The 25055-nt window shown below is 40.3% G+C and overlaps 1 protein-coding gene across 1 annotated transcript in view; it reads left to right on the top strand.

The window, feature by feature from the left end:
- RARRES1 (retinoic acid receptor responder 1) overlaps positions 1 to 25055 on the top strand; it is a 59329-nt gene that overhangs the window by 17244 nt on the left and 17030 nt on the right. Inside the window, exons 3-5 of the mRNA XM_047100410.1 lie at positions 2223 to 2285; positions 5014 to 5197; positions 9760 to 9896. Of these exons, the coding sequence (XP_046956366.1) occupies positions 2223 to 2285; positions 5014 to 5197; positions 9760 to 9896 (384 nt within the window). The remainder of the gene's footprint in view (positions 1 to 2222; positions 2286 to 5013; positions 5198 to 9759; positions 9897 to 25055) is intronic.

Raw genomic sequence — 25055 nt, 5'->3', positions numbered from 1 at the left:
ACAGGCAGCAAGCCCACAGTTCCCTGTGTTTCTTTAACTTGGGCAGCAAAGACCCCAAACTTCTGGAGTTTTGGAGACAGGGAGCTCCAGGCAGGAGTAAACCAAAGTAAAAGCAACCTTGAGACTGTGTTGACATTCTTCCGTAGCCTGGAACGTGGCCAGACTCTCGTTTCTAGCACAGATTTTTTTCTCTCCTTCATGTCTATAGATTTTACTAACGATAAGTGAACATACACTGAACTTTTACCCTGACCCAGGCACTAAGCCCTTTTAATACCCTATCTTAGGCTTCCCAACACTCTAACTACTGTAGTTATGTTTACTGGGACACCCCCAAGTTCAGGATGAAGTTCCAAATTCTCTTCATTTAAAAAAAATAAAAAAGAAGTGAGGGGTGCCTGGGTGGCTCAATCAGCTAGGCATCCAACTCTTGGAGTTTGACTCAGGTCATGACCTCACGATTCATGGGTTGGAGCCCTGCATCAGGCTCTGTGCTGATAGCACAGAGCCTGCTTGGGATTCTCTCTCTCTCCTTCTCTCTCTGCCCCTCCTCTGCTTGCATGCTCTCTGTCTCTCTCTCTCTCTCTCAAAAAAAAAAAAAGACTTTCCATGACCTTGTGCCAACCTCCCACACAGCCTTTTTTCTAGCTTCATTGCCTCCCCTGGAATGCCAGCCCCTATATTTCTGTTCCCACACCCTTGCCTGGTCAGTACCTCTTCCTCAAAGAACTGGTTCAGGCCCTACTCTCCATAGAAAGCCTTCCGCACTTAGCACCCTGCACCTGTGCAGCTGTCAGCCACACTGATGAGCACTCTATGTCTCTCTTGACTTGCCTGTTCCCACACAAGAAGTAGGTCTCTGGTAAGGCTGGACTGGATGTTGTACTTCTTTGTATCCCATTCCCCACTCCACCCCCACCCTGTGATTGGCATGGTCTGCGGCAAACAGTGAAAGAGAGTGAAGATAAATTTGTGTGTATGAATTCTGTAAACTGAAATCAATATTTCAACTTACACCAGAACTTTTTCAAGGTTGAAAATGAGCCCTAAGAAAACTGCCCCTGTGTGGTGCTCTTGGGGCTCCCTCTGCCCCAGGAACATCTATACATTCACATGTTTAAATATTCTTTACACAAACAGTTGCCAGAGAATCCTATCCCTCCATTCTCCAGCTTTCTAGAATTTTTTAAGGATCTGAACTAGGAGTGGATGATATCTGCCTATTTAAAATCACAGTCCTGTTTGGTTGTTGTGTTCCTGGGCTAAGATTCAAAGGAAATCAATGTTTCCAAAGTCTACCTTAAGACTATATGAAATAACTTCAGCTCCATGCAGCAGAAATATCCTCTAGAAAATATTCCTTGTACTGAATGATCATTTTTCTCTGAAAAAAAAAAAAAAGGTTAATGGCAAATAGCATAAAGCTCTTCTAAACCGTTTACATTGCCTCAGTGATATGGCTTTGTATACTCTAAAAATAGGCATTTGAAGTGATTACAAAGTCTAAAAGGCTAAACAGGCATTCCCAAAGTTTAGAAGTGTGCCTGCTGGTGAAAGCTGCTGGGGGAAGGAGAGGGCATAAAGCTGAGGACTTCTTCAGCGTCAGGGTCGGTACTCCATCCTGTCCCAGACTTCCTGACTCGCTGGCAGGTCCTGTCTGCCTGCTGGGTCTGGGGGCGGCTGCTTCCCTGCTGTCCCTTCCAGCTCAGCTGAGGCCCCCTTCAGGGCAGCTCCTCAGCCGCCTTAGAGAAAGTAGCCACTCCTGCCCCACATCTCTGTCTTCACTTCTCGCCATCAGAAAACCCCTTATTTATTACCGGGTACACCCTTGTTCCTGGCTCCCCTGTTGACCACCCCTGCCGCCCCCGCCTGCCTCACAGCTTCAGCCCTGCGCCCAGGGAAGGCCGTGGAGAGGTGCTCACCCCCAACCCGCATGCACGTGTCTGTTTCTCATCTAGCTGCTCTCACAAAGTCACCTGGCTGCCTCAGTACAACCATTTCCCTTTCTCAACCCCCCTTTGTAGGTGTCAAACTACCAAGCAGAGTGTCATGATGAGACCAAAATTTGAGATATTCTCTCCTTCTAAAAAGCCATTGATTTTATTCCAGTATAAATGCTATAGCTGCCATTTGCATGCCATGGTATCCCAAGAGAGTGATTCTTGGATAGGAAGATGTTAACAGAACTTCTAACAGGCTAAGATTCGGTTTCTATGTTTCAGGTTAATCCAAAGAAGGAATGTCAGGTTGACCTGGTGTTTACCACAGATCGCTATAACCCAGAGGTAAGCTGCCATAATTGGTGAAGTATCCAATTAGCAACTCCTATGGATTTATTTTTTTAAAGGGGGAAAATCTGGGGGTGCCTGGGTGGCTCAGTCGGTTGACCATCTGACTTTGGCTCAGGCCATGATCTCACAGCTCCTGAGTTTGAGCCCCATGTCGGGCTCTGTGCTGACAACTCAGAGCCTGGAGCCGGCTTTGGATTCCATATCTCCCTCTCTCTCTGCCCCTCCCCCAGCTCACTCTGTCCCTCTCTCAAAAATAAATGTTAAAAAAATTTTTAAAAAACAGAAGGTGAAAATCTGAATATATAGTGACCCAGAGGTTTGCATTTGTTTTGTTCTGCTTCGTTTTCTATTCTCCAGAACTGGAGAACGGAGCTGGGCAGGAACTCAGTATTTAAGGCCTTCGACATCATGGCCTTATGCAGGGCTACTTTTAAAACAGCCCACAGAGCCACCATCACCTCCTTCTTTTGCCCCTGGGAGGAAATTTCACAGTCCCCTTGGTGTCTCTTCTAGCAGCTCTGAATGCTTAGAATGACACACTCTCAAATGTCAACCTGCCTTCCTCCTGTCAGCTGGTGACATTTCTTGTTAGCGGGCTGACTTAGCACGAGGCCAACCCAGGAGCTTCCATACAGAAGTCTTCTGTAAAACACAGAGCAGTACCAATGTATGCCATAGGCATTGTTAGTCCCTACAATCCTGACCGAGTGGGCCATGGTTTGCCAAGTTTCCTTTACCCGTCCATTCTTGGGAAGGGAGTAACCAGAAGACTCACACAGAAATAAGAGCCAGATGAACTTCCATGTGCTGGGCCAAACTGGGCGTCAGCAGCTGGAACATGGGTGGAGAGAAGACCAGCCTAGATGCTCTCTGTGTGGTGCTGAGTCAGAGCAGGCAGCATCACATTCAAGTGTCTCAGAGGGGCAGAGCTTCCTTCCTGGGGGGTGAGGGGGGCAGGACCCCCACCTCGCAACCCAGACTGAGTCTTCTCTAGGAATGCTTACCAGTCTATAGAAACAAGTTGTAACAAAATAACAATGTATTCTGACTTTGCTACTTCACCTAAGAATTAAGCATTTTCTTAAAGCTTAAAGAAGACCCCTTTGATTCTAGCGTTGCAAACTGCAAGTGTTAGATTAAAGCTAAAGGGAAAACATTTCCTAGATCATTTTGACCGGCAATAGGTTTCTGTAAAGAGCATAGCTAGCTAATTGAAATGTTCCATTTCAGAGGATGAGAGTGCTTTGCTTTGATTCTGTGGAGCTGTTTTGAGGGGACAAAAAGGAAAGTAAAAAGAAAACAAAACTGGTTCCTTTTCTCTTCCCTGGAAACGGCTTAGACATCAAAGGAGATTGTGTGCCAGCCCTCTCTTCTGCCTTCCATAAGCCTCTTCCAGATGCCCCCTTCACCTTTTTTCTATGTTGTGCCGATAATTCAGATTTTAATGTACCACCAAAGCTCCTTCTCATTCAAACCAGCACTCATGGGATTCGGGGTGGGGGAGAGGGGAGTCAACCACTGGAAAGCACACCTCAGTTTTTTTGAGTTAACACTGTGCTAGAAATGGGCTTATTAAGCAGATCCAATTTTGATTGAAATTTGTTTGTGCTTTTTTGTTTCTTTTTTGGTTGAAACCAAAATAGTTTTGGGCGTTTCTTTTTTGGTTGTTACCATCCAGGTTAAACGACCATCCAGTGTAAACAACTGTAAAAGTACAAAGACGTGAACTGCTCAACCAAGCACTCTGTAACAGGAGTTCTTAACCAGGGCCCATGGATGGGTCTGGGTGGGGCCATGACGAGTGGCCACAAACTTCCTCAAATTCTAGGCCCAGTGTTGATGCTCTGAGCATACATGCAATTTTCTGGGAATAGGTTCCTGGCTTTTTTGTTGTTGGGGTAATGAATCTGTGACCTGTAAGGATGGAGAAGGACTGTCTGACAGTTGAGTCCTACATTTGATGTTTACTTACAGCACCCAGTTGTCCAGATCCAGATGTCTCTGGATTGGAAACCAAGTGAGGATGATCCCAGAATACTCATATGTCTGCATTTAAATGTGAATGCAAAAAACATCCCTTGAATTAGTCCCATTTGGGTGGCATCTGCCTACATTCCTTTCAGATGAGATCCTGGAGTAGAGAGATGGAATTAGTATAGAGGCAGGGCTCTGGCATCAGACAGACAGGAGCTCAATTCCTGGCTTACCGTTTACTAGCTGTGAGACATGGAGTAAATTCCTCTTTAGATTCAGTGTCTCGCTCTGTAAAATTGGAATAGGAGGACCGACTTCATAAAGCAGTATGAGGCTGTTGTCATTTTTGTTAATGGGGACAGCGTCATCTTTTCGTTTGAGTTAGCAAGCTTGAGGTCCAGCTAAGCATTTTGTTGGTCCACGGTAGAGAATCAAGTACTCACTATCCTTGAGGTTTGAACCAAGTAGTACTCAATAGACATCAATGATATTTCTTTGGAGTAAGCCCAGCATGATTATATAAGGGGGTTGTCAGAAGCACTTTAAATAACAGCAAATAGTGAAGGACTGTTGTATTCAGTTGTGAGCACACAAATCACTTTCTACAAAGCCAAGACTCCTGCATCTATTAATGCCAATGCATCCTGCCACATATAGGGAATTTCTCAGTCTTCTGTGTATCTGTGTATTGGAGTGGGTGGGGAGGGATTAGTAGCCATTGTGTTTAATTCCAAAATCTTTATTTCAGGAAGGTGAGGAACGTTTGGGGAAATGTTCCGCTCGAGTGTTTTTCAGGAATCAGAAACCCAGACCGGCCGTTAATGTGACTTGTACACGACTCATTGAGAAGAACAAAAGACAACAGGAGGATTACCTGCTTTACAAGCACATGAAGCAACTCAAAACCCCCTTGGATGTAGTCAGCATACCTGGTATGAATCAGTGTCTGGAATTTCTATATTAAGGAATGTATATAATTGCTAAATCTTAAAAAGAATGATTATTTATGGGGCACCTGGGTGGCTCAGTCGGTTGGGCGTCCAACTTCGGCTCAGGTCATGATCTCACAGTCTGTGAGTTCGAGCCCCGTGTCGGGCTCTGTGCTGACAGCTCAGAGCCTGGAGCCTGTTTCGGATTCTGTGTCTCCCTCTCTCTCTGACCCTCCCCCATTCATGCTCTGTCTCTCTTTGTCTCAAAAATAAATAAAAACATAAAAAAAAAAATTAAAAAGAAAAAGAATGATCATTTAAATTTTTATCCCCATAGTGGCACTTGAACTCAGAATGTGGTAGACCTTGTTACTGAAACAAAATGCAGAGGTATCCTTTTCCTATTCTTTATCTCCAGGAAGCTATAGTAACGCCCTCAAGAGCTATCAGTACCCCTTAATCTCCCCACTTCCCATCCTAGACAAGGTTCAGCAAGAGCTGAACCTTCAAAGAAAAGGTAGAGGTCTTTGTAATAGGATATGCACGTAGGGGTGCAGTTTTCCAAGTTGAGCCCAGAGCCTGAGGCAACGTTTCTAAAGATTTCTGGTAGCGGCTTTGGAAACTTTAAGTGATTAGACACCATTCCAGATCCCCACTGTGCCCATCACAGACTTCCACACCAGGGCTGGGAGAGCCAACCTGTCTCAGGGCCTTGCTCGGAGGCTGCAGTGGAATCAAGTTTATCTCCTTTTAGGTCAAGAGCTAATGGGCAGTGGAGCCGTCTTTAATAAGAAATGAGCCCTGCCCTCTGAAGTGACTCAGCTGAAGCGCAGCACAGCTCGTTTGTTCTGGCGCTCAGGAGAGCATGTGGGCGGCCGTTGAGACTGCACTTACTGGAAAATCCAATTTTCCAAACCACAAAAGTCATCTCTGGACTTGTGCTTGGGTATTGAGCTCGACATATGACCGCTCTAGCACTGCGGCTTCCCACCCCCCCGCCCCCGCCCCATCCCACACTCTCTCGCAGCTCACTCGTTCGCCCAGCAACAACAGACCCGTGTCAACGTGGAAGGACCGTAGGTCTTCACTCCTGAGTGCGTCCGTGCTCTGTCCAGTGTTCTTAAAAACCTGCAGGCAGGGGCGCCTGGGTGGCTCAGTCGGTTGAGCGTCGGGCTTTAGTGCAGGTCATGATCTCACAGTCCGTGGGTTTGAGCCCCGCATCCGGGTTTGTGCTGACAGCTCAGAGCCTGGAGCCTGCTTTAGATTCTGTGTCTCCCTCTCTCTCTGCCCCTCCCCTGCTCATGCTCTATCTCTGTCTCTCAAAAATGAATAAACATTAAAAAAAAAAAAAAACCTGCAGGCAGAATACTGCTCCTTGCCTTTCTAAAATTCAGAAGCTTTAGGATGTTTCTCATAGTAATTCTCTGACAACTCCGCTTGAATTCTGTTCCAAAGAATTGTGAGGAACAATTCAAATCTTATATTGTGGTAGAATTTGTGTGTATTTATTTTTTTTTTAATTTTTTTTTCCAACATTTATTTTTTATTTTTGGGACAGAGAGAGACAGAGCATGAACGGGCGAGGGGCAGAGAGAGAGGGAGACACAGAATCGGAAACAGGCTCCAGGCTCTGAGCCATCAGCCCAGAGCCTGACGCGGGGCTCGAACTCACGGACCGGGAGATCGTGACCTGGCTGAAGTCGGACGCTTAACCGACTGCACCACCCAGGCGCCCCTCTAGTTTGTTTTTAAACAATTACTAAGAAGGTGGCAGTGATCAGCCATTTATCTTTATCTCTATCTCTATGCTTCATTATGCCAGTTTTTTAAAAAAATTTTTTTAATGTTTATTTATTTTTGAGACAGGGAGCGACAGCATGAACAGGGGAGGGTCAGAGAGAGAGGGAGACACAGAATCTGAAACAGGCTCCAGGCTCTGAGCTGTCAGCACAGAGCCTGACGCGGGGCTCGAACTCATGGACCGCGAGATCATGACCTGAGCTGAAGTTGGACGCTTAACCGACTGCGCCACCCAGGCGCCCCGAATTTGTGTGTATTTAGTAGTGTCTGAAATAAATGGGCTAATGACTAATGCTTAAAATCTACAGTTATTTAGGGATTTTTTTTTCTCTTTTAGCATTGGCTGGGGAAATAAGATTTTATATATTTTCCTTAGAACACAAATTTTAGAAATTGTATAGGACCTTTTCTTTGAATATTTGCTATAGGATCACTAGGTTTTGGACACTTTTTCTTTTTTGGAACTATTTATTTTTGTGAGGGAGAGAAAGTGCACTCGCAGGCACACATGTGCAACTAGGGGAGGGGCAGAGAGAGAGAGAGAGGGTCAGAGGCTCTGAAGCAGCAGCAAGCCTGACTCGGGGCTGAAACTCACAAACCGTGAGATCATGACCTGAGCCAAAGTCGGATGCCTAACCAACTGAGCCACCCAGGCGCCCCTGGACACTTTATGATAGTGCAGATAAACTGCATTATGTTCAGTTAATAAGTCCTATGTGCCCACAAGAATCATTCTGTAACAATGTAACTTAATGTGGCTTGAAGCTCCAAAAAATTTTTTAATAGAGGGCACCTTTTTATTAACAGAATTTACAAGTTCTGTTAGCATTTTTAAAATTATTTTTAATGTTTACTTTTGAGAGACAGAGCATGAGCAAGCAGGGGGGGGGGCAGAGAGAGAGGGAGACACAGAATCTGAAGCAGGCTCCAGGCTCTGAGCTGTCCGCACAGAGCCCGACATGGGGCTTGAACCTATGAACTGCGAGATCATGACCTGAAGTCAAACACTCAACCGACTGAGCCACCCACACGCCCCTCTGTTGTCATTTTAAATTCAGCGGAAGCATATGATGGCACTATTTATAGCTTGTCTGTAAAACTATTAAAATGGAAAGGGCTCGGTTTTAGACAAAAGTCAGTCAAAACTGTGGCAGTCTCCTCGGATTAACCAGTTCAAATCCCAGCAGCTTCTATTCAGCATTTACTCCCCCAGGACCTTGGGGTTTTGTAGTCCAGCTTGCTCTACAGTTGCTAGGTGAGGCTATCTAAATCCATTTCAGGATATCCTTGCTCCAAACTATTTTTCCCCAAAAAAGGTATTTGTGTTTTTTTTTTTTTTTATGAGTACAGTTTTCACTTTTTCTGATGAATTTACAAACTTCCTATACATGAGCCCAAGTACTCTACAGAGGAAAAGACTGAAGACCTGGGACAACCAGCCAGAGTCCTGTCACCTGAGTGATTCTATAGCAGCACTGCCAGCATTTATACTTTCAATTGTCCACGCTGTTCACAGTGTTTGGGGTAACCGACTTGCTTTCTAGTAACGGGTTTTGTTGAACTCACAATGGCACTGGAAGATGAATCATGTGATGGGGAGCTGGATGAAGGAAGCTTTCACTGTCTCCCTCCCATCCCTACATACACAACAGGAATCCAGGGCTCAGCTCAAATCTCATCCCTGTGAAGTTTGCCCCAAATGTCTCCAGCCCAAAGGTCCCTCTCCCTTCCGTGTGCTCTATCAGATCTTTGATCCTCCTTCTCTTGCGGAAGGTATCAGCTGTGTTTCTGCACTGTCGACAAGTAGAGGGTAGGGACCCATCTTCGTGTCCCTCCCATCACCCCTGCAGTCTGTGAATGATCTTTGAATTGATTACCATTACAAACCAGCCAAGTTCCACAGTACAGAGAAGAATTTATGCTAATGATTATTTTACCAAGAAGGATTAGTTTCCTAGTAAGTTTGTTCTTATTCCTTACATATTATACTATTATTGGGCTTATATTTAAGCCAAGAATATCTCCACCATTTTTCATGAAATGTTGGTCCATGAACAGTTATCTCATAAATTAATCACTTGCTAAAATTTGAGTTCCTAAAAGTCACAAAAAATAATGTGTTAATGTAATGTACTAACCCCACCTCAAGCAGTGTAGTTAAGTAGGTTTTTATAAGTGTTTGCTGAAATAAAAAGATTGCAATTCCAAAAACAATACCACAGAAAAAACCCTCTTGATTTCTGCATGTGTTCAAAATCACTGACAGAAATACTACCAATTCATTGATTAGCTTTAAAGCCAATGATCAGATAAAGATATTTGGAGATTGGCAAAGACCATCGATCACATTGACTGTAGACCCAGACAGAAGGTAAGGTAGCAAAAATAATTGATAGACTTTTCCATCTAATTTAAAGATGCTTCTCAACTAACAAGACTTCAACTTTGAGTATCTTTATAGCTCTTACTTTGCCTTAATATCATACATTTGTACTAGTGTACTATACTGGTGCACTAATATAGTACATTGATATAGTACAGCAAATAAGATTTTTATAGTGGCTTTACTCAGTAGGACAAATTGAAGCACATAAATCTTCATATGATGTAGAAACAGGTAAGAACAAGTCATGTGTCCAGCTCAAGGTCTTGCTGTAAGAGATGATGGATGTGACTTAAGGTTACGCCCCTATTTCAGTATTGAAACATTTGAAATTTTGTCCCCAAAATATAACACAAATGTGTTTTCGTTTTCTTTCTCTCAGATAGCCATGGACATATTGATCCCTCTCTGAGACCCATTTGGGATTTGGCTTTTCTTGGTGGCTCTTATGTGATGTGGGAAAAGACAACCCAGTTTTTACATTACTACATGGCACAGCTCAGCAGTGTTAACCAATGGGTAAGAAAAAAACTGAAAGTCATTTTTATGTCACAAGAGATACAACCAATGCAGTTTTCTAAAACTAAATTAATGTGAATTTCTAATTTTATGCCAACAGTTTCATTCATTCAATAAATATTTCTGTGCCTGCAATGGGCCAGGTATAGTTTTAGAGACTGTGGACATAGCAGTGAAGAAAAAACACAGTGTAGCTGCGGTCATTGAAACTCTAGTGAGAGAAGACAAAGACGGTGAACTAATAAATAATTCATATGTATCAAAAGGTGGTAGTGATTGCTATAGAAAAAAAGTAAGGGAGAAGGGAATGCAAGGTGTTGTTAGAATTACTACTTATATTGTCTAAAATAAGGCCCCTCTAATTTGAGCAGGGTGACAGTGGGGCAGAGGCCTGGGAGAAGTGAGTGAGCCAAGCCTCCACAAGGGAAGATTTTTTTCAGGCAGAGGGAACTGAAGCATCAATGTGGCTGATGGGTTGGAGAAATAGCAGTGAGGTTACTGTGGCTGGAACAGAGTCAGCAAGGGGAGGGTACTGGGAAATGAAATCAAATGGAGAGGACCAGTTCCTGTAAGGCTTTGCAGGCCAGTGGAAGGACCTTGTATTTTACTCTTCAGAGGTTTTTAGCTCAGGAGTGATATGATCTGACTTACAATACCATCATTGTGGCTGCTATGTTGACACCAGACCACACAGAGACAAGAGCGGAGTCAGGGAGACCAGCAAAGTATTGCAAAAATCTAGGCAAGGTCTGGGGATGCCTTGGACCAGGTGGTAGCCATGGAGGTGGTGAAAAGTGTTTGGATTCTTATATATTTTGAAGTTAGACCAACCCTATTTGTTGATGTGGGTATATCTGAGAATGAGAAAAGTCACGGAGAAAAGAGTCACGGAGAAAAGAGTCATGGAGAATGAGAAAAGTCTTACAACTTTGGCCTGAGTAACTGGAAGGACAGAGTCTTCATTTACTGACTGGGGAAGACTGCAGGAGGAACAGATCTGGGAAGAAATTAGCTTGATTTGGGGCATTCTAAATTCTACTAAACTACCACATGTGTAGTATTTAAAGCCACAAAAGTGGATGACATCACAGAGAATGTGTAGATAGAGAAAAGAAGGTCTGTATTGAGAGAGTCCTGCTACACTTGTAACTTTAGAGGTTGAAGATATAAGAAAAGAAGGTGTTTTAAGGATGAGGCTTGGCTGTATCCAGTGCTGCTGGAGAATTGTGTGTGAAGAGGCCTGAGACTGACCATTTGATTTAGGCTGTCAGAAGTCATTGGAGAGCTTGTCAAGAGCTATCTCACTGGCACATTGCAGGCAAAAGCCTGAGCGGAATATGTTGGGAGAGACTGGGAAAAGAGAAATAGACATTCCATCTCTTTCAAGAAATTTAGCTGTAAAGGGGAGTATAGGAAAGCAAGGGGCGGAGGAGCCAAGATGGCAGAACAGCATGGAAGTTTTTTTGTGTGTCTCACATCCATGAAATACAGCCAGATCAACACTAAACCATCCTGCACACGAGGATCAACAGAAAACAAGGGGCTATAGCTACAGGATGGGTGAGCATAGGGTTGAAAGAGAGTTTGTTTTCTGTTGTATTTTTAGGCTGGGAGATTTAACAGCGTATTTATGTGGTGCTGAGAAAAATCCAGTCGAGAGGGGCAAAGTAGGACTTACAGGAAAGCAAAGGAAGAATTGTTGGAGTTCCTATCTTTGAGTAGGCAAGAGAATAGGATCAATCTAGGAGCTGCTTTTAGACAGGAATGTGAGGAGTTCACCTGGAGGGAGGGCAGACAAGCAATGGCATAGTTGCTGATAGGGGGCTGGATATCCTGGTGGGAGCCCCTGGAAATTCTCCCTGCTTCTGTGCTCTCAGTGAAAGAGACAAAGTCATCAGGTCGGAGAAGGATAAGAGCGGAGGTGTTGGAAGTGTGGGGGATGCATGGACCTGGCATTGTGCGCCGCTGCAGGCCCCTTGAAGATCTGGGCTCGTGAATTTCAAGGAGGACCAGTCATGCCGAGCTGTCTGGGTGTGGGCATGGAGTAGGCCAGAGGTGGATGTAGCCCAATATGGGGTTCCTGTTAGGCAAGTGTGATGGGGGGGGGGGGGCATTTGCACAGTAAACAAAGTCAACTACTCCAAGAGAGGCAAGCTCAGATAACCTTAAGTACAAATTTCTAAAATCCATTTTCTTCATGGATGCATGAAGCCATAGATTCACCTATGGATGGATCGTCAGTGAATATCTTCTGAGCACAAAGATTTGCCCATCATCGAATAAGCATTTAAAAAAAAATTTTTTTTATTATTTCAGTATAGTTGATAATATTATATTAGTTTCAGATGCACAACATAGTGATTGGACAATTCTACACATTAGTTAATGCTTACCACAAAAACTGTTGTTAGCACATCTATAACCATTCAACGTTATTACAGTATTATTGACTGTACCCCATGTGCTGTACTTTTCATCTCCACAATTTATTTATTTTATGACGAGAAGTTTATACCTCTTAATCCCCTTCACCTAATTCACCCATTTGCCCATTCCCCACCTCTGAAAACCACCAGTTCTCTGGATTTCTGAGTCTGTTTTCTTTGTTTTGTTTTTCTACATTCACATATAAGTGTATGTGTCTTTCTCTGCCTTACTTATTTTATTTACTATAGTACCCTTTAGGTCCATCCATGTTGTTACAAATGGCAAGATCTTCTTCTTTTTTATAGCTCAGTAATATTCCATTCCATACCACACCACATCTTTCTTATATATGCATCTATTGATGGACACTTAGATTGCTTCCATATGTTAGTTAATTGCTGCAGTGAACAAAAGGTGTGTATATCTTCTCCACTTAGTATTTTCATTTTCTTTGGGTAAATACCAAATAGTAGAATTATTGGATTATGTGGTATTTCTATTTTGAAATTTTTTGAAGAGCCTCCATACTGTTTTCCATAGTGGTTGCAGCAATTTACATTCACACCAGCAGTGTGTGAGGGTTCTCTTCTCTCTACCTCCTCGCCGACACTTGTTATTTCCTATCTTTTTATTTTAGCCATTTTGACAGGTATAAGGTGATATTTCATTTTTGTTTCGATTTGCATTTCCCTGATAATGAGTGATGTTGAGTATCTTTTCATGTGTCTGTTTGCCACCTATTTATTTTCTTTGGATAAATGTCCATTCAGGCCTCTGCCCAATTTTAATCAGATTGAATTTTTTTGTGTGTTGAGTTGAAAGAGTCCTTTATATATTTTGGATATTTATTCCTTATCTGAGAAATCATTTTTAAATATCTTCTCCCATTCAGTAGGTTGCCTTTTTGTCTTATTGATGTTTTTCTTTGCTGTGTAAAATCTTTTTATATTGGTGTAGTCCCAAAAGTTTATTTTTGCTTTTGTTTCCCTTGCCTCAGGAGATATATTCATAAATATGTTGCTAAAAGCAGTGTCTAAAACATATTGCCTGTGCTTTCTTTTAGGAGTTTTATGGTTTCGGGTGTCACATTTAGGTCTTCAGTCCATTTTGAGTTTATTTTTGTGTATGGTGTAAGAAAGTGGTCCAGTTTCCTTCTTGTATGTAACTGTCCAGCTTTCATTTGTTGAAGAAACTGCCTTTCCTCATTGTCAAGTTTTGACTTTGTCATAGATTAATTGACCATTTAGGTGTGGGTTTATTTCTGGGTTCTCTGTTCTGTTCCAATGATCTATGTGTCTATTTCTGTGCAAGTACCATGCTGTTTTGATTACTGTGGCTTTATAGTATATCTTGAAACCCGGAATTGTGATACTTCTAGTTTTGTTTTTCTTTGTCAAAATTGCCTTGGCTCTTTGTGGTTCCATACAAATTTAGGGTTGTTTGTTCTAGTTTTGTGAAAAATACTATTGGTATTTTGATAGAGATTACATTAAATCTGTAGATTGCTTTGGGCAGTATGAACATTTTAACAATATTAATTCTTCCAGTTCCTAAACATGGTATACCTTTCCATTTGTTTGTGTTGTCTTCAATTTCTTTCATCAGCAGTATCTTATAGATTTCAGAGTTTAAGTATTTCACCTCCTTGGTGAAATCTATTCCTAGGTATTTTATTCTTTTTGGCATAATTGTCAGTGGGATTGTTTTCTTAACTTCTCATTCTGCTACTTCATTATAAGTGTATAGAAATGCAACAGATTTCTGTAATTAGTTTTGTATCCTGCAGGTTTACTGAATTCACTTACTTTGATCATTTTTTTGGTAAAATCTTAATGGTTTTCTACATACAGTATCATGTCATCTGCTAATAGTGAAAGTTTTACTTCTTCCTTATCAATTTGGATGATTTTATTTCCTGTCTAATTGACGCAAGTAGGACTTCAGTACTATGTTGAATAACAGTGGTAAGAGTGGACATCCTTGTCTACTTTTTGATCTTAAAGACAATCTTTCAGTTTTTTACCATTGAGTATGATGTTAGCTGTGGGCTTTTCATATGTTGAGGGATGTTTCCTACTTTGTTGAGAGTTTTTAATCATGAATGGATGTTATATTTTGTCAGATGTTTTTCCTACATCTACAGAGATGATCATATGGTTTTTATCCTTTCCCTTGTATCATGTTGATGTGATGTATCATGTTGCTTGATTTGCGAATTTTGAACCACTGTTGCATACCTGGAATAAATCCCACTCGATTGTTGAATGATCTTTTTAATGTATTGTTGATATCAGTTTACTAATAATGTTAAGTATTTTTGCATCTATATTCACTAGAAACATTGGCCTGTTAGTTTTCTTTGTAGTGTCTTTATGTGGTTTTGGTATCAGGGTAATGCCGGCCTGGTTCTGACTTTTGTTGGGAGTTTTTATTATTACTGATTGAATTTTATTACTAGTAATTGGTCTGTTCAGATTTTCTGTTTCTTCCTGGTTCAGTTTTGGAGAATTGTATTTCTAGAAATTTATCCATTTCTTCTAGGTTGTCTAATTTTTGGCACACACTTTTTCATAATATTCTCTTCTAATCCTTTGTATTTTTGTAGTGTCATTAGTTATTCTGCTTCATTTCTGATTTTATTTGAGATCAATATTTTTTTTATTGATGATTCTGGCTAAAGAGTTATAAATTTTGCTTATTTTTTCAAAGAAGCAGCCCTTGGCTTCATTGATCTTTTCTGGTTTTTGTTTTTTTGTGTTTTTTTAGTCTCTATTTCATTTCTTTCTGCTCTAATATTTCTTTCTTTCTTCTATTAGCTTTGGCTTTGTTTGTTCTTCTTTTTTTTAGTTCCTGTAGGTATAAGCTTGTTGTTTGAGATTTGTATTTCTTTTTATCATTGGTTCCTTTAAAAAGTTATTTTCCATATGAAGTTCCTCTTTTTTTTTCATCATTGGTTTTGATGTCTGTTATTCTATTATTAATATTAAATTGATTAATAAAATTTGACAAAACTTTTTAAAGAATATGTGACATTCCTTTTGTACAGTCATTTTGTTAGTTCCTTCATGCCATTTGATAACACTAAACAAACTTGACTTTATTAACCCCCAAAATAAATCCCTTCTTTCAGGAAAAGTTATTCAAGAGATACCAATTGGGGGCACCTGCGTGACTTAGTCAGTTAAGCATCCATCTCTTGATTTTGGCTCAGGTCATGATCTCACGGTTTGTGAGTTCAAGCCCCGCATCAAGCTCTGTGCTGTCAGCTGCTTGGGATTCTCTCTCTCTTCTCTCTCTCCTCCTCCTCCCCCACCTCTCTTTGTGTCTCTCTCTCTCTGTCTCTCTCTCTTAAAATAAATAAATAAATGTAAATTCAATTGGTATATCTTTTTTTTTTAATCTCAGATGTTTGTTTATGCAGGCATTCTTTGTAGTTCGCTTACTTTGAAATATCTTTGTGTGTTTTAAATAATAATTCCAGTATAGCTGGGGCATCTGGGTGGCTCAGTTGGTTAAGTGTCCAACTTTGGCTCAGGTCATGATCTCATAGTCCATGAGTTCAAGCCCTGCATAGGGCTGTGTGCTGACAGCTCAGAGCCTGGAGCCTGCTTCGGGTTCTGTGTCTCCATCTCTCTCTGCCCCTCCCCCACTCATGCTCTCTCTTTCTCTCTCTCTCAAAAATACACATTAAAAAAATAAATAATAAATAAATTATAATTCCAGTATAGTTAACAGTGTTATATTAGTTTCAGGTGTACAATATAGTGATTCGACATTTCTGTACGTTACCTCATCATGATAAGTACATGCTTGAATCCCCATCACCTATTTCACCCATCCTCCCACCCTTCTCCCCTCTGGTAATCATCTGTTTGTTTTCTATAGTTAAGAGTCTTTTTATTTTTGGTCTCTTTTATTCTTTATTCATTTGTTTTCTTAAACTATACAAATGAGTGAAATCATATGATATTTGTCTTTCTCTGACTGACTTATTTCACTTAGCAGTATACTCTCTAGCTCCATCCATGTTGTTGCAAATGGCAAGATTTTATTGCTTTTATTCAACTATATGTATATATACCACATTTTTTTATCCATTTATCTATCAATGGACACTTGGGCTGCTTCCATAGTTTGGCTATTGTAAATAATGTTGCAGTAAACATAGGAGTGTATATATCTTTTCAAATTAGTGTTGTTGTTTTTTTTAATTTTTTTTTCAACGTTTATTTATTTTTGGGACAGAGAGAGACAGAGCATGAACGGGGGAGGGGCAGAGAGAGAGGGAGACACAGAATCGGAAACAGGCTCCAGGCTCCGAGCCATCAGCCCAGAGCCTGACGCGGGGCTCGAACTCACGGACCGTGAGATCGTGACCTGGCTGAAGTCGGACGCTTAACCGACTGCGCCACCCAGGCGCCCCTCAAATTAGTGTTTTTATATTTTTGGGTAAATACCCAGTAGTGGAATTACCAGATCGTATAGTAATTCTATTTTTAATTTTTTTGAGGAACCTCCATACTGTTTTCCACAGTGGCTGACCTGTATGTCTTTCTTTCTCTCTGTCTTTTTTTTTTTTTTTTTTAGAGAGAGAGCATGAGCAGGGGAGAGGGGCAGGAGAGAGAGAGAGAGAGAGAAAGAGAGAGAGCGAGCCAGCAGGCAGGCTCTGCGCTCAGTGCAGAGCCTGAAACAGGGCTCCATCCCATGACCCTGGGACCATGAACTGAGCCAAAATCAAGAGTTGGATGCTCCACTGACTGAGCCACCCAGGCACACACCCTGTGTGTCTTTTCTATAGAAATGTCTGCTCATGTTTTCTGCCCATTTTTAATTGGATTATTCAGTTTTTTGTGTGTGTGTTGAGTGGTATCAGTCCTTTTTATTTTTGGATACTAGCCCTTTATCTGACATGTCATTTGCAAATATCTTCTCCCATTCCATAGGTTGCCTTTTAGTTTTGTTGATTGTTTCGTTCATTGTGCAGAAGCTTTTTATTTTGATGTAGTCCCAATAGTTTATTTTTGCTTTTGTGTAAATTTAAAAGAGAGACAAGCTTGACATGGGGCTCAAACTCACAGACCGTGAGATCATGACCTGATCCTGTTGGATGTTCAACTGACTGAGCCACCCAGGCACCCCTATTTTTGTTTTTGTTTCCCTTGCCTCAGGAGTCATATCTAGACAAATACTGCTATGGCCAATATCAAAGAATTTAATGCCTGTGTTCTCTTCTAAGATTTTTATGTTTTCAGGTCTCACATTTAGGTCTTTAATCTGTTTTTAGTTTACTTTTGTGTATAGTGTGAGAAAGTGGTCCTGATTCTTTCTTAAATATAGATGTCCAGTTTTCTTACCACATTTGTTGAAGAAACTGACTTTTTCCCATTGTATATTCTTGCCTCCTTTGTTGAAGGTTAATTGACCATATAATTATGGGTTTATTTCTGGGCTTTCTATTCTGTTCCATTGTCTGTTTTTGTGCCAGTACCATACTGCTTTGATAACTACAGCTTTGTAATATATCTTGATACCTGGGATTGTGATACCTCCAGTTTTGTTCTTCTTTTTCAAGATTGCTTTGGCTATTCAGGGTCTTTTGTTGTTGTTTTTGTTGTTGTTGTTTTTCCATACAAATTTTAGGATTATTTGTTCTAGTTTTATGAAAAAGGCTGTTGGTATTTTGATAGGGATTGCAATAAGTGTAGAGATAGCTTTGGGTGGTATAGAAATTTTCACAATATTGTTCCTTCCAATTCATGAGCACGGACTGTCTTTACTTTTTTATCTGTAATCTTCGATTTCATTAATCAATTCTTTATAGTTTTCAGAGAATAGGACTTTTACCTCCTTGATTAAGTTTATTCTTAGGTATTTTATACTTTTTGGTGCAATTGTAAATGGAATTGTTTTCTTAATTTCTCTTTCTGCTGCTTCGTTATTAGTGTATAAAAATGTAACAGATTTCTGTGCATTGATTTTTGTACCCTACAATCTTACTGAATTCATTTATCAATTCTAGTAGGGTTTTTTGGTGGAGTCTTGAGGATTTTCTATATGTAGTATCATGTCATTTATAAATAGTGAAAGTTTGGAGTGGCTGGGTGGCTCCATCAGTTGAGCATCTAACTCTTGATTTCAGCTCAGGTCATGATCCCAAGTTTGTGGGATCAAACCCCATGGTGGGCTTTGTGCTCAGCATGGAGCTTAACATTCTCTATTTCTCTCCCTCTGCCCTTCTCCTCAACTCATGCTCTTTCTCTAAAATTAAAAAAAAAAACAAAACTACAAATAGTGAAAGTTTTACTTCTTACTTACCAGTTTGGATGCCTTTTATTTCTTTTTCTTGTCTGGCTGCTGTGTACACCCTCCAGTACTGTGTTGAATAAAAGTGGGAAGTCCTTGTCTTATTCCTGATCTTAGGGGAAAAGCTCTGTATTTAATCACTGAGTATGATGTTTGCTGTGGGTTTTTCATACATGGCCTTTATTATCTTGAGGTATGTTCCCTCTAAGCCTATTTTAGTGAGGCTTTTTATCATGAATGTATGTTGTGCTTTGTCAAATGCTTTTTCTGCATCTATTGAAATGATCATATGGTTTTTATCCTTTCTCTTTTGATGGGATGAATCACCGTAATTGATTTGCAAATATTGAACTACCTTGCAACCCAGGAATAAATCCCACTTGATTGTGATGGATGCTTTTATAAATGTATTGTTGGATTCAGTTCCATAATTTTTGTTGAGGGTATTTGCATCTTTGTTCATCAGAGATATTCACCTGTAGTTCTTTTAGTGTCTTTATCTGGTGTTGGTATTGGGGTAATGCTCATTAAATGAATTTGTAAGCTTTCTTTCTTGGTAATATTTTGTTGAGGGTGTTTGTGTCTATGTTCATCAGAGATACTGGCCTCTAGTTCTTTCTTTGTAGCATCTTTATCTGGTTTTGGTATCAAGGTAATGCTCATAAAATGAATTTGGAAGCTTTCTTTCCTCTCCTGTTTTTTGAAATAGCTTTGAGAAGAATAGGTATAAATTCTTTTTTTAAATGTTTAGTAGAATTCACCTGTGAAGGCTTCTGGTCCTAGACTTTTGTTTGTTGGAAGTTTTTTGATTACTGATTCAATGTTATTGCTAGTGATCAGTTTGTTCAAATTTTCTATTTTCTTCCTGATTCAGTTTTGGGAAGTTACGTGTTTCTAGGAATTTATCTATTTCTTTTAGGTTGACCAGTTTGTTGGCATATAATGTTTCATAATATTATAATCTTTTATATTTCTGTGGTGTCAGTTGTTATTCCTCCTCTTTTAATTCTCATTCTTTTTGAGTCTTCTTTCTCTTTATTTTAATGAGTCTGACTAAAGATTTATCAATTTTGTTGATTTTTTTCAAAGAACCAGCTCCTGGTTTCATTGATCTATTGTTTTTTGTAGTGTCTATTTTGTAGTGTTTATTTCTGCTCTAATCTTCATTATTTTCTTCCTTATACTGGCTTGAGTTTTGTTTTTTTCCTCACTCCTTTAGGTGTAAGGTTAGGTTGTTTGAGATTTTTATTGTGTCTTGAGGTAGGCCTGTATAGCTATCAACTTCTCCCTTAGAACAGCTTTTGCTGCATCCCAAAGATATTGGACTGTTGTATTTTTATTTGTCTTCGTGTATTTTTTTATTCCTCTTTGATTTCTTGGTTGATCCATTCATTGTTTAGTAGCATATTTAACCTTCATGTGTATGTGGTCTTTCCAGATTTTTTCTTCTGGTTGCTTTCTAGTTTCATAGCATTGTGGTAAGAAAAGATGCATGGTATGACTTTGATCTTTTTGAATTTGTTGAGACTGATTTTGTAGCCTAAAATGTGATCTATTTTGGATAATGTTTCATGTATACATGAAAAGAATGTGTATTCTGCTGTTTTGGGATGGAATACTCTGAATGTATATGTTAGATCCATCTGGTCCAATGTTTGATTCAAAGCCACTGTTTCTTTGTTGATTATCTGTTTGGATGGTCTATCCATTTATGTAAGTTAGGTGTTAAAGTATCTTACTCTTACTGCATTACTAGCAGTTACTTACTTTATGTTTGTTATTAGCTGGTGTATATATGTTTGGTGCATAAATATTTACAACTTTTATAACTTCCTATTGGATTATTCCCTTTATGAGTGATTGCATACTGTCCTTCTTTGTCTCATTAAAGTCTTTGTTTTCAAAAGTATTTTGTCTGATATAAGTATTGCTATCCTTTATTATTCTCTCAATTTGCATGATAAATGCTTTTTCTATATCTTCACCTTCAGTCTGCATGTGTCTAGGACTGAAATGAGTCCCTTGTGGGAAGCATAGAGATGGGTCTTGCTTTTTTATTCATTCCATCACCCTTTGTCTTTTTTTTTTTTTCTTTAGGTTTATTTATTTTGAGAGAGAAAGAGAACAGGGGAGGGGCAGAGAGAGAGAGGGAGAGAGAATCTCAAGCAGGCTCCGCACCAGCAGCATATTTTTTGTTGAGAGGTTTCTCTGAGGCCACCACAGGCACACTGATGGATGGGACCAGTAGTCAGACCAGGTGTCTTCAGTCTGCCTCTCTGTCACGGCTGCAGGCATACCCAACATGGCAAGACTTGATCCATGGGCAGCTAGCAAAGAGGACTGGCTGCAGGAACTGTAGGCTTTCCAGTGTGTGGGGTTGTCTCCCCACCTCTCCAAGGGCAGGAGTCACTTTGGAGTGGTGGTACCCGTACCAGCTGAGAGTTGCTTGCAGGGTGTGGTAGGGCAGGACCTGCTTTGGAGGGACACCTGCTGCTGGTGGTGAGTTGCTTGGGGCAGGACCTATCATGTTAGCAAGATAGATGGAGAGTATTAGCACTGGCTCCTGCTATCTAGCCTGGGGGAGGGGAAGAGAAATGGCAGTACCAGCACTTTTGTTCCTGGAAAAATCTCCTGAAGATCCCTATTCCTCCAGGGCATGTTCTTAGATTAGTAAATGCATGTTTTTCATGTAGCCCCCAGGTACTTTTCAAACTGAAGATTATGTATTGTGTTTCAGGCCAACCATATTACTGTATTTCTACCTTTATATCTTAATATTTGTGAGTTTCTACCTTTATATCTGTTAATGTTTGTTGAATGTATTTAGGTGCTCCTATATTGGTTGCATAGGTATTTATAATTGTTACCTCGTCTTGTAGGATTTGTCCCTTTATCTTTATGTAGTATCCTTCTTTGTCTCTTGCTATATAGTCTTTGTTTTAAAGTGTATTTTTGTCTGATGAAAGTATTGCTACCATGGCTTTTTTGTTGCTTCCATTTGCATGGAAGGAGTATCTTTTTTTTTTTTGATCATCCCTGAATGATGGGAATATTTTTTTCAGTATGCTTGTGTCTTTAGGTCTGAAGTGAGTCTCTTGTAGGTAGCATAGAGATGGGTTTTTTTAAAATCTGGATTTAAAAATACGTTTTTATTGGAGCAATTAGGCCATTTACATCTGAAGTTATTAATTGGTATGTACTTAGTGCAGTTTTGTTCATTGTTATGGTTGTTTTGTATTTCTTCTCTATTCCTCTTGTTCTCTTTCTTTGTGATGACTTTAAAAAAAATTTTTTTTTAATGTTTATTTTTTGAGAGAAATAGAGTGTGAGCAGGGGAGGGGCAGAGAGGGAGACACAGAATCTGAAGCAGGCTCCAGGCTCTGAGCTGTCAGCATAGAGCCCAAGGCGGGGCTGGAACCCATGGACCCTGAGATCATGACCTGAGCTGAAATCGGATGCCTAACTGACTGAGCCACCCAGGTGCCCCTGTGATGACTTTCTTTAGTGTTATGCTTGGATTCCTTTCTCTTTATTTTTTTGCTATCTAGTACAGGTTTTTCACATATGTTTACTATGTGATTCACATATAATCTAAATATATTGTAGTCTCTATTAATTGATGGTCTTGACGAAGTTTTGAGGTGATAGGGGCAATCTGGAGCTGACTGCCAAGAAAGAATTCTTGAAGACGTCTTTGGTGCAAAATGGTGATTTTATTAAAGGACAGAGACAGGACCTCTGGGCAGGAAGAGCTGTACTGTGGGGGACAATCTGTTTTATGGAGTCCGGATCAAGAGGGAGTTTCCAAAGATACTTTCACTTGCTAAAGATTTACTGGAGGTCTAGCTATTGTTAAGCTAAAGTTGTTTTCCCCTCCAGCAAGACATTAACATTAAGACAGTAGGGAGTTCCTGGACTTTAAGCTATGATGATACTGCCTTTTTCTTGTAAACTGGTAGAGACTGTTAGCAGTTTGACCTTTTTTTTTTTTTTTGTCCTTTCCCATTTTTGGGTAGCTGGGAGTGTCCAAGGAATATCACACATATCCCATCTGTGGGGGTGGGGTGTGTGCTAAGCTTATGCTTTGTTCTCGGCCTACCTCCTGCTCCCTCATCAGTCACTCAAGTTCACACACATTCTAAAAGCACTATAGTCTTATTCCCCCATTTTATGTATATATTGCCATAATTTACATCTTTTTATTTTACGAGTCCCTAAACTAATTTTTTTGATATAATTGATTTTATTACTTTTGTCTTTTAACCTTTTTTTTTTTTTTAACGTTTATTTATTTTTTTTGGGACAGAGAGAGACAGAGCATGAACGGGGGAGGGGCAGAGAGAGAGGGAGACACAGAATCGGAAACAGGCTCCAGGCTCCAGGCTCTGAGCCATCAGCCCAGAGCCTGACGCGGGGCTCGAACTCACGGACCGCGAGATCGTGACCCGGCTGAAGTCGGACGCTTAACCGACTGCGCCACCCAGGCGCCCCTGTCTTTTAACCTTTGTACTAGTGTTACCTGTGATTGGTCTACAAACTTTATTGTAAGCTTCCTTTTGCTCATGAATATTTTCCTTTTACATTTTTCTTCTACTTAGGACCTTTTTTTTTTTTTTTTTTTCCATTTAAGGAAGTCCCTTTAACATTTCTTATAAGGTCACTTTAGCAGTGGTAAGCTCCTTTAACCTTTGTTTGGGAAACAGTTTATTTCTCCTTTTATTCTGAATGATGACCTTGTCACATATAGTATTCTTGGTTGTAGGGTTTTTTTTCCAGGATTTTGAATGACCCACTTCTGGCCTGCACATTTTCTGCTGAAGTATCAGCTGGTAACTATGGGATTTCCTTTGGACATAACTAGTCCCTTTTCTCCTGCTGCTTTTAAGATTCTCTTTATCTTTAATCTTTGACATTTTAATTATTTGTTTTGGTGTACTTCCTTGTGTTCATCTTGTTTGGGTCTTTCTGTACTTCCTGGAACTGTATGTCTGTTTTCTTCCCCAGATTAGCCAAATTTTCACCTGTTTTTTCTTCCCATAAGTTTTCTGCCCCTTTCTCTCTTCTTTTTCTGGAATCCCTATAATGCTAATGTTAGTATACTTGATGTTGTCTCAGAGATCCCTTAATCTGTCCTGATTTTATTTTCATTCTTTTTTTTTCTTTTGCAGTTTTGCTTGGTTGCTTTCCATTTCCGTGTCTTCCAGATCACTGACCCATTCTTCTGCATCTGCCAATCTGATGTTGATTCTCCCCAGTGTGTTTTTTCACTTCAGTTATTGTATTCTTCAACTATGATTAGTTCTATTTTTATATTTTCTATTTGTTGAAGATCTCACTAAGTTCATCCACTCTTCTCTACAGTCTGGAGAGAACTGTCTTTGAACTCTTTATCTGTGGCTTTTTTTTTTTTTTTCCTGTGGCCCAGGGCAGATGAATTTGTTCCCAGTCCATCAGTATTATCCCTTCTCACTGCACTTTGCAGCCTTGGGCCTGGGGTTCCCAAGGTTACTGTGTCTCCTGCGATTTTCTCTGTGGTCCCTTTATCTTTTGTTGTATATAAGTTGTTCAGTCACCCCTCAAGCTCCTTAAGAGGAATTGTTCTCTATATGGGTGTTGACTCCGTGTATCCATGGAGGAGGTGAGTTCAGGGTCTTCCCACATTGCCATACTGGACCCTCACACAAGGTCAAGTAAGCATTATTAACGATGGTAAGTTTGGTGTGTTGTTCAAGGGCCACTTGTAAAACAGACAATGAGAAATACATTTTTTTATTAATTATTAAAATTGGGTCAATATATAACAAAATCCTGGTGCCAGGCAGATGGTTGTTAATGGCAGACATGCGGCCATGTGGCACCTCATCTGTTTATCTTAGCTAGCCTAGGGTATAAGACAGAGCATGCTACCTCAGGGTCAGCAAGGCACCTTTCTTTTGCTAATTAGTTCTGCTCTGGGCAGCTTCACCCTTCAGCAGTCTATAGCCCTATTTACCTGTTTACCTAATTTGGTTCTTCCTTCCTGTGAAAGCAGCTTTCTGCTATAGTACTAAATTGGGGAGGGGGGGCGGGTATCTGCCCTGAATACCTAATCTTATTTACCTCATATACCTTTGTATTGGGGCCTTTGCCCCTCCCTCTCTATACTTATTTACCTAATGTTGTTTACCCAAACTTGGGTGTGAGCATCCTATGGCTTTGTAATTCTTTATGCCTTATTAACCCATCAGTGCAGGCTCAGGGAATTCCTAATATATAACCTCACAATGGTTATATATACAAGAGACTTTTACCTTAACTGGAAGTTTAGGGGAAACTTTTTGGTTTGCAGTGTAGAAAATTATGCCAAGATAATTTAGAATAAATTTTAATGAATGTGAGACAAAAACACAATAAGAATACAGCAATATAGACACAACAGAGGGAAAAAAT

Source organism: Lynx rufus, unplaced genomic scaffold (genome assembly GCF_022079265.1).
Source record: "Lynx rufus isolate CCGP_SWC_20201006 ecotype Redwood Valley unplaced genomic scaffold, mLynRuf1.p SCAF_5, whole genome shotgun sequence".
Lineage (NCBI taxonomy): Eukaryota > Metazoa > Chordata > Mammalia > Carnivora > Felidae > Lynx > Lynx rufus.
This window is presented reverse-complemented; position numbering and strand designations above follow the sequence as displayed.